General features: G+C 43.5%; 1 protein-coding gene across 1 annotated transcript; it reads left to right on the top strand.

Moving 5' to 3' along the window:
* The first annotated feature begins 387 nt into the window (after positions 1–387).
* Positions 388–8,423, top strand: LOC118224059 (T-cell surface antigen CD2-like). Its single transcript, XM_035411219.1, has 5 exons — positions 388–1,151; positions 3,862–4,149; positions 4,859–5,089; positions 5,207–5,368; positions 6,927–8,423. Exons 1-5 carry the CDS (start codon positions 1,091–1,093, stop codon positions 7,208–7,210), a joined length of 1,026 nt encoding a protein of 341 aa, XP_035267110.1. The 5' UTR covers positions 388–1,090; the 3' UTR covers positions 7,211–8,423.
* The last annotated feature ends 2,444 nt before the right edge of the window (positions 8,424–10,867 follow it).

The raw sequence follows: 10,867 nt of genomic DNA, 5'->3' as shown, positions 1-10,867 counted from the left end.
TGCTGAGCAAGGTGAGGTTTTAGAAAGTAAACAGTGGGGAATGCTCTGCAGAAGGTGCCTCCCTACAGAAGAGACACTAAACGCAGGTTAGTCATTTCCCTTTCTCAAGGTATTGACCACAGTTTCATGGGAACATGAAAAACTTTCCATCAAACTGCTCCACAATTATGTCTTTGTATCTCATACTGTTTCATAGTCTATATGTCCAAGTCTATAGAAGTCTATACTTCTGTAAGTCTTCATATGCATATAAAGGAGGTCTATAGATCATAGATCTTGCTGTGAGAGGACAGGTTATATAAGTCTTCATATACACACATAAAGGAGGTCTGTAGACTGTAGATCTTGCTGTGAGAGGACAGGTTATATAAGTCTTCATATACACATATAAAGGAGGTCTATAGACCGTAGGTCTTGCTGTGAGAGGACAGGTTATATAAGTCTTCATATACACGTATAAAGGAGGTCTGTAGACCGTAGGTCTTGCTGTGAGAGGACAGGTTATATAAGTCTTCATATACACGTATAAAGGAGGTCTGTAGACCGTAGATCTTGCTGTGAGAGGACAGGTTATATAAGTCTTCATATACACATATAAAGGAGGTCTATAGACCATAGGTCTTGCTGTGAGAGGACAGGTTATATAAGTCTTCATATACACATATAAAGGAGGTCTATAGACCATAGGTCTTGCTGTGAGAGGACAGGTTATATAAGTCTTCATATACACATATAAAGGAGGTCTATAGACCGTAGGTCTTGCTGTGAGAGGACAGGTTATATAAGTCTTCATATGCATATAAAGGAGGTCTATAGACCGTAGGTCTTGCTGTGAGAGGACAGGTTATATAAGTCTTCATATACACATATAAAGGAGGTCTATAGACTGTAGGTCTTGCTGTGAGAGGACAGGTTATATAAGTCTTCATACACACGTATAAAGGAGGTCTGTAGACCGTAGGTCTTGCTGTGAGAGGGTAAGCAGGTCTCAGGCCCCTCCCTGCCCCAGGAAGCCGTTTCCGTTGCGTGAGACGCCGCGTTTCTCGTGTTAAATTCTCTCTTTCTCCCGCCGGTGCAGACCAGCGCCACGATGAGCTGCACACACTGCATCTTAATCCCCTTCACCATCGCCTTGGCCTCCCTGACACTGGGTGAGTGACAATAACCTTGGTTTGTTCACCTTAAATACTCTGGATGATGAAAGTTAAATTCTGTAGCCTGTTTATTTTCTAAACTATTAAACCGCTTTGAGGCAGTAGTTGGGTAAAAACTATGATTATATAATTATAATTATTAAATTGTAAACAATTATAAATGACAAACAATATAGTGAAATCAACTGATAGACTCCTAACTGAGAGTTTACTGTAAATTTGAGAGTTTTGTCTAAGCTCCTGGATCAATTAGAATTCAATTGTGTAGTGTTGCATAATACATTTCAATAAGTAATTAAAGATTTATAATCCATCTTTTCAAAATTGCAGTCGATCTGGGAATCATTTTATCTAGATTATCAGATTTAAAAAAAAAAACAAAAACAAAAAAAACTAAGCGAAACACTCTCATCCGATTCTGATTATTCTGTCTCTAGTTCTCTTTTGTCAGATTTCAGAAACGTTCAATTATATTTCTTTTGTGTTGTTCCAGGAGAAACTGAAAATGCATGATAGCAAGTTGCTTAACAGATTTTTTTAGTTCTTTACACCCCCCCCCCAAAATAAATAAATAAATAAAAGAACTTAAATGTAACTTAAATGATTTAAAGGTTTTAATGAGCTAAAAGTTTCTTGAATGAAAGATTTTAATTAATTACTGAAATAATGAACAGTTTGTATTAATATGCTGTTTGTGTCATTCCCACCTGTCCTCTGTAGACGTTAGACATGAATTTGGATTTTACTGCAGTGTTTACAGAAATGTCACGACACACTTGCATCTTAGCAAAAAAACCCCAAAAAAAACTGCGCAATTGTGTCAACCACAGAGCCGCTGAGGCTTTGAGAAGCAAAGCTTTTGAAATGTGCTTCTGAGCTGATTTATTGATTTGTATTTATATCTTCAGAGATGTTAGAATTAGACTTTTTAAATTGTATTTTGCACACTTGTATAAACAGTCTTACTGCACCCTTATATATGACCTACCCTTTCAGTTTAAAAGAACTGAATTCCTAACAATTGCAGTTATCATTTCTAACAATATTCTCATAGTTAAAGATTTGTAGTTTTGGTGGAATGTTGGCCTCCTTTTATGCATGTTCATGGGGGTTATGTTTAACTTTATGCTGCACTTTCTAATTTAGGATAAAGGCAGTGCTTCAGCCTGACGAATGTAGCAATGAAGGCTTAGCATTAGTCTGAGTACCCAGGTCTCCTTTTATTGTGAAGTACAGACGGGCAGTGTGCTGCGCTGCTCAGTACAGACCGGCAGTGTGCTGCACTGCTCAGTACAGACCGGCAGTGTGCTGCACTGCTCAGTACAGACCGGCAGTGTGCTGCACTGTTCAGTACAGACCGGCAGTGTGCTGCACTGCTCAGTACAGACCGGCGGTGTGCTGCACTGCTCAGTACAGACCAGCAGTGTGCTGCGCTGCTCAGTACAGACCGGCAGTGTGCTGCACTGCTCAGTACAGACCGGCAGTGTGCTGCACTGCTCAGTACAGACCGGCAGTGTGCTGCACTGCTCAGTACAGACCGGCAGTGAGCACAGTACAGACCGGCAGTGTGCTGCACTGTTCAGTACAGACCGGCAGTGTGCTGCACTGCTCAGTACAGACCAGCAGTGTGCTGCACTGTTCAGTACAGACAGGCAGTGTGCTGCAATGCTCAGTACAGACCAGTAGTGTGCTGCACTGTTCAGTACAGACAGGCAGTGTGCTGCAATGCTCAGTACAGACTGGCAGTGTGCTGCAGTGCTCAGTGATGATACAGCCTTCTTGACTGTATATCAGGTATGATCATCATAGAACATTAATCAATTTTGCATTTATAATCAGAACACCTGCTTATTCAAATATGTCTTCCTCTGTGTGAGCGGAGGCTTTTCATTATTTAACAGCTGGACATTGTGACACAAACCATATTCAGGCTGTTTTAAATTAAATGAAAAATTCCCACTTAAAATAAATCACATATTGCCTTCACATGTGAAGATATCTCACTTGTGTCTCAGTCTCAGATCTAAAAAATGAGTTGCCAAAGCAATTTAAAATTCAGTTTTTAAAAAAACCTTATTTATGGATCTATTATCTTTAGTGGTGTCTGTTCCCCGTAGAGTAAATGAGATGAGCAATGGCTGAGACACTGTTTGACTTTCAGCGGGAAAAGCACTTGCTACTGCAGCACTGCTCCATGGCCAGATAAACCCGCAAAGAGTGAGTGTGTGTGTGTGTGTGTGTGTGTGTGTGTGTGTGTGTGTGTGTGTGTGTGTGTGTGACTGAGTGAGTGAGTGAGTGAGTGAGTGTGTGACTGAGTGTGTGTGTGTGTGTGTGTGTGTGTGTGTGTGTGTGTGTGTGTGTGTGTGTGGGTGTGTGTGTGTGTGGGTGTGTGTGAGTGAGTGAGTGAGTGTGAGAGATAGGGGGATGAGTGTGTTTGTGCATATAACAGTTGATTTGGAGGGTTATATATTTTTCTTTTTCTGAAGTGGGGGTGGGGATTTCTTAATATCTGTATGTGTATTTTAATGTTTTGCAATACAAGTTCCTTTTTTCATACAAATAAAGCTTATTTTATATTCACAATAGAGCATTTTCAGCATGAGGGCACAGAATGAATGGATTTGATGGATGAATTTTGTGTTATTTGCCAAATCTGTTGTTTGAACATTGAGAATGTATCTTTCATGTTTACGTTCCTTTGGCATAGGTGAGAAGAAGAATTGTGATTATTATCCTCTTGGAGGGTCAGTCAACTTTAAACTGGAATATCAAGGCCTGTCAAAAGACGAAAACTTAATTTGGAGAAAGGATGAAGAGATTATATTTGAGAGGAAAAGAGGCAATATAAAGCCAGGAAAAGAGACAGATATCACTCCTGGTGGCGATTTGAAGCTGAATAATCTACAAGCCTCACATGATGGAAAATACCAAGGACAGGTATTTGACAACCAAGGAAAATCACATAAAAACAGTGCAAAAAAAATCTGTGTCATTGGTAAGTACAGGAGCCATTTTAATTATGTTTTATATTGAAGTTATTGGTGAGACCTGAGGTTAAGTTGGATAAATAGCTGTTTTACATTGCACTGTAATTAGCTCTGACTGATTATTATTATTATTATTATTATTATTATTATTCATTCAGGTACATTTTCATGTGCTATTAGACTGGCTGATTATTTAGATAAACATTGATTTTTCTAATAATACTACTACTATTGCTTCTAGTACTCCTTCTGTTACTGCAACCTCTACTACTCTTACTCCAGAACTGCTGCAACCTCTACTACTCTTACTCCAGAACTGCTGCAACCTCTACTACTCTTACTCCAGAACTGCTGCAACCTCTACTACTCTTACTCCAGAACTGCTGCAACTACTACTGCTGGCACAGCTGTAGCTACTGCTAATAATGCAAATGCAAACGAGTAATCAAATTGTTGATGGACCAAAAACAGTAACTATTACAGGAAGCAAAGCATTCCATTTCCTGTAGTATCTTACGCTGTGTTGATAGAATACTCTGTAAAGTGGAGATCAGCCAGTGAAAGAATAAATATTTTGGGTTGTATGACCTCGAACCGAATGAATGCACAAACAATTTATTAATTCTGTTCTTGTTATTTCATACCAGAAAAACGTTGACAGGTATCCAGTGTCCCCTGAATTAGCTGGAATAGTCACTGAGATTCTTTGTCTTCCAGAAAGAGTGACTAAGCCCACGGTTCAGCTGGACTGTAAGACGACCACTCTGACCTGCAAAGTTGAGCGAAATCCAACAGATCTAACCTTCAGCTGGCAGGGGGATAAAAACAAACTGCCGCATGATAGCAGTAAAATTCAGTTCAAATCCGGACAGCCCAGGAAGTATTCCTGTTCAGTAAAGAACCCAGTCAGCAATGCAACGAGTGATGAAATTGAAATTAACTGTGAAGGTAACTTTTCTCCACACAACATTCTGCATAACACTGTGCGCTCAAAAGTCGACTATTAGCAGCCTAGCATCTGTTGCTTGTGAGTCCAAACTGTTTTCCTCCTGTTATTTCATACAGATAAAAAATCTGCAGACAAAGTCACGTTCCTTGGCACCGGCTTCGACTTCTGGTTGGAAATTTTGATATTAGCAGGCGGAGGAATTCTTCTGGTCATCCTGGTTGTGGTCGTTGTGGTTTGCGTCTGCAGAAGACGACGACACAGGCTACAACTGCTTCGCGGTAAGACTCAAATTAACACTGCGTGCCTGGGGGATTTTAAAAACCTGCACATACAGCACTCAAGTACTTTCCAGAAAGCAGAGAGTGAAAAATGAGAGGCAGAAGAAAAGAAAAAAAAACGGGATTGCATATTTTGACTTGACAATGCAACTTAGTTGATTTATACAGAAACCTGGAAAAGTCTACAATACCATAGGGTGTATTCCAGGTTATGAGTATGGAATATGAACTTGTGAGTTGGATATGTACACGTTATGTGACTTTCCTTAGTATTAGCAGAATGCTAAAAAACTGAAAACCACAAGCCACATTCTCTTTGTAAACACATCTAGGCTGTACCTCAGTATTTCCTATATGACTCATGCATACCCATTACGTACACAGGTTCATCAGCTTCACATTAATGATTAGTAGCTGCTTAATTTTACATAAACAGTTAGTCTGAATAAATAAATAAATGATGTATATTATTTTATTTGCCAAAATGTGTGTGCAGCACACTCAGGAAAGGTCTTTAAGCAGATTACCTCAAAATAGCATTTGATATCTATCAACCACATCACAGCTGAGCATTCCCTCTCTCCTGGTGCACTGTGGGTAAATTTACACTCCATGCTGCACGCACTGCTTCACCTGTTTTCCACACCACAGCTGACATGCAGAATAAAGACTCTGCTACGGGGCGCAGCAAGGGAAATGAAACCTGCATGAGCATCACAACCAATCACAGACAAGAACTGAGAACCACACCCAATCACAGACAAGCACTTAGAACAACACACAATCACACACAAGAACTAAGAACCTCACCCAATCACAGACAAGCACTGAGAACCACAACCAATCACAGAAAAGCACTGAGAACCACACCCAATCACAGACAAACACTTAGAACCACACCCAATCACAGAAAAGAACTGAGAAGCACACCCAATCACAGACAAGCACTGAGAATGGTAAACGGACTGCATTTATATAGAGCTTTTATCCAAAGCGCTTTACAATTGATGCCTCTCATTCATCCATTCACACACACACTCACACACCAACGGTGAAAGGCTGCCATGTAAGGTACCAATCAACTCGTTGGGAGCAATTAGGGGTTAGGTGTCTTGCTCAGGGACACCCAGGGCGGGGGATCGAACCGGCAACCCTCCGACTGTCTTACCTCCTAAGCTATGTCGAACCACAACCAATCACACACAAGCACTGAAAACCACAACCAATCACAGTCAAGTGATGAACATTACAGTCAGTGCAAACAAAGGTTGGGTATGACAGTGTGCAGGACACTGAGTATGAAATTGCTTCAAGCTGTTGTTACAGTTATGTTTGTTACTACTGTAGTTGTGATTATGTTGGAATTGTGTTGGTGATTGTAGTTGTGATTATGTTGGAATTGTGTTGGTGATTTTACTTGTGATTGTAGGCAGGCATGTGTGGTTGTGTAAAACCGCATGACATCTCACTTCTCTGGGAAGTGAGACAGTATTACCTCCTAAACTTGTCCTGGTCTGAAACTGTCCCTGAGAAGCCCTCTCCCCTGCTCCCCCCACAGATGAGGAAGAGTTCCGGTTGACCAATCTGACTCACAGCCAGCAGCCCCACTCACATGGCCACCACAGTCACCAGGCTCCGCCCCAAAAGACCCAGGCTCCACCCCAAATGACCCACGCTGGGCAGTACGGACACCCCCACTCAGATGCCCATCCCCCCGCCCTGCCCAAACCTAGGGGTCAGAGCCGGCCAAGGCCCGCACACCCCCCAGGCCCCGCCCACGGCCAAGAGGATCTGCCCCCAAGACCCAAACCCAGAAAGGGGCCCCGCCCACCACGGTCCTAAAAGTCCAGAACCATTTAACCCCATCCCGGCAGAACCTCCTCCACTAACACATCTACCATCCCCCACAGAACCTCCTCCACAAACACATCTACCAACCCCCACAGAACCTCCTCCACAAACACATCTACCATCCCCCACAGAACCTCCTCCACAAACACATCTACCATCCCCCAATCCCCCACAGAACCACCTCCACAAACACATCTACCATCCCCACAGAACCTCCTCCACAAACACATCTACCAACCCCCACAGAACCTCCTCCACAAACACATCTACCATCCCGGCAGAACCTCCTCCACAAACACACCTACCATCCCCCAATCCCCCACAGAACCTCCTCCACAAACACATCTACTATCCCGGCAGAACCTCCTCCACAAACACACCTACCATCCCCCAATCCCCCACAGAGCCCCCTCCACAAACACATCTACCATCCCGGCAGAAACTCCTCCACTAACACACCTACCATCCCTCAATCCCCCACAGAACCTCCTCCACTAACACATCTACCATCCCCCAATCCCCCACAGAACCTCCTCCACAAACACACCTACCATCCCCCAATCCCCCACAGAACCTAATCCACTAACACATCTACCATCCCGGCAGAACCTCCTCCACAAACACATCTACCAACCCCCGCAGAACCTCCTCCACAAACACATCTACCATCCCCCAATCCCCCACAGAACCTCCTCCACTAACACATCTACCATCCCGGCAGAACCTCCTCCACTAACACATCTACCAACCCCCACAGAACCTCCTCCACTAACACATCTACCAACCCGCACAGAACCTCCTCCACAAACACATCTACCATCCCCCACAGAACCTCCTCCACAAACACATCTACCATCCCCCACAGAACCTCCTCCACTAACACATCTACCATCCCGGCAGAACCTCCTCCACTAACACATCTACCAACCCCCACAGAACCTCCTCCACTAACACATCTACCATCCCCGCAGAACCTCCTCCACAAACACATCTACCATCCCCCAATCCCCCACAGAACCTCCTCCACTAACACATCTACCATCCCGGCAGAACCTCCTCCACAAATACATCTACCAACCCGCACAGAACCTCCTCCACAAACACATCTACCATCCCCCAATCCCCCACAGAACCTCCTCCACTAACACATCTACCATCCCCCACAGAACCTCCTCCACAAACACATCTACCAACCCCCGCAGAACCTCCTCCACAAACACACCTACCATCCCCCAATCCCCCACAGAACCTCCTCCACAAACACATCTGCCATCCCCCAATCCCCCACAGAACCTCCTCCACAAACACATCTACCAACCCCCGCAGAACCTCCTCCACAAACACATCTACCATCCCCCAATCCCCCACAGAACCTCCTCCACAAACACATCTACCAACCCCCGCAGAACCTCCTCCACAAACACATCTACCATCCCCCAATCCCCCACAGAACCTCCTCCACAAACACATCTACCATCCCCCAATCCCCCACAGAACCTCCTCCACAAACACATCTACCATCCCCCAATCCCCCACAGAACCTCCTCCACAAACACATCTACCAACCCCCACAGAACCTCCTCCACAAACACATCTACCATCCCCCAATCCCCCACAGAACCTCCTCCACAAACACATCTACCAACCCCCGCAGAACCTCCTCCACAAACACATCTACCAACCCCCAATCCCCCACAGAACCTCCTCCACTAACACATCTACCATCCCGGCAGAACCTCCTCCACTAACACATCTACCATCCCCCGCAGAACCTCTTCCACAAACACATCTACCATCCCCCACAGAACCTCCTCCACAAACACTGTATGCTTATGTGCTGATTGGCTGGATGAGGCTGTATGCTTCTGTGCTGATTGGCTGGATGAGGCCATATGCTTCTGTGCTGATTGGCTGGATGAGGCTGTATGCTTCTGTGCTGATTGGCTGGATGAGGCCATATGCTTCTGTGCTGATTGGCTGAATGAGACTGTATGCTTATGTGCTGATTGGCTGGATGAGGCCATATGCTTCTGTGCTGATTGGCTGGATGAGGCCGTATGTGTCTGCGCTGATTGGCTGGATGAGGCCATGTGCTTCTTCTGATTGGCTGGATGAGGCTGTATGCTTCTGTGCTGATTGGCTGGATGAGGCTGTATGCTTCTGTGCTGATTGGCTTGATGAGGCTATATGCTCCTGTGCTGATTGGCTGGATGAGGCCATCATCTTTTTGTTCCCTCTCCTCTTAAGTGTCTGATTTTGTTTAAAACAAAGAACCAGAATCACATTATAAGTTCTTTTTCGCACCCTTACTGCCTCTCCATAGAGCAGGCTCTGTTAACACCATGGGTGCTTTTATGATAATGTGATATCTGACATGCACAGGTTTTTTGGCTTTTTTGTGGAAGAGTTGAATATACTGTATACATTTATTTGTATGGCTATTTTAACCAATATTTTTGGTGGTGTATATTATTGTTTTATTTTTAGATTTCTTAAAGTGCATTTGAAATGTTTTCATTATATCAATTGAATAATTTTATTATTTGTACAAAAAACTTAAATTAAAAGCAATTTTTGAAAGGTCCTGTTGTTGCAATGGATTACATGTTTTGTGAGAACTTGATTTCTGTAAGAGTCAGAAAACTCATAGTGCTATACCATGAGATGAATATGTTAAGCATTATGCAGTATCAACTGAAAAATGTATCATGATACATTATGAAACACAGTTGATGCATTATGGAATCACTGTGTTCAGTTTGAGGGGGGAACATTATATTTCTTATTGGTTATGGTTCATTCATCAAAACTCAAGGAGGAACTTTGTATTAGGCTCTCAATATTATCAGATATGTCAGGGTATTGTGATTTATTATTATTATTATTATTATTATGATCATTAGTAGTAGTAGTAGTAGTATTAGTTAGTTTTAGTTTAGTAGTACATTTAATGGTTATATACTTGGGCAGCTCTGAAGATATACTTAAATATAAGTTTTATAGAAAAGGGCTAAACAAAAATTGTGCGTGATAATGAGATTCGTACCACATATTTAAAATGTGACTGATCCTCACACATCAAGTGTAAACCTTATCAGGGTTAACCATGGTGGTGAAAATGAGAAATGGACCGTCTCTCTCTGTGTCCCTTCAGCCTGTGCTCTATGCGTGTTTCGCTTCATGCAAAGACATTACTGTCAGTATGAAGCTTTCCTACTCAGCCATAAATACAATCAGCAATGGATCCTAAAAACAAGTCCGTGGATGAAAAGACAAGCAGATGAGCGCATAGACGGATAACTACTTTAAAAGAGGTAAAAATTAGTCATCTAGAGGATAAATAGACTGATAGATAAAAGTATAGGTTTCAGAATGAACAGCCATCTGAACAAAAGTGTGGGCAGTTGACACATCTCCTATTCTTCCGCCATGCGTGGGTTCTTTCGCCCAGACAGCGATGTGCTGTGCCTCAGCGGAGACTTCGAACCGTCTGCCGTGCAGTGAGGTGCGGTGTCAGCTTCCTGTGGAGTCGAGCGCTTTCTGAGGCGGGGGTGGGGGGGGGGGGGGGGGGGGGGGGGGGGGGCGATTAAACGGCAGCCTACAGGCGCCAGTGCTCAGAAAAACCGCCTCACTTCCTGTTCATGCAAA

This window comes from Anguilla anguilla, chromosome 3 (genome assembly GCF_013347855.1).
Source record: "Anguilla anguilla isolate fAngAng1 chromosome 3, fAngAng1.pri, whole genome shotgun sequence".
Classification (NCBI taxonomy): domain Eukaryota; kingdom Metazoa; phylum Chordata; class Actinopteri; order Anguilliformes; family Anguillidae; genus Anguilla; species Anguilla anguilla.
Note: the sequence above shows the minus strand (reverse complement) of the source record. Positions and strands in the feature narration are given on the sequence as shown.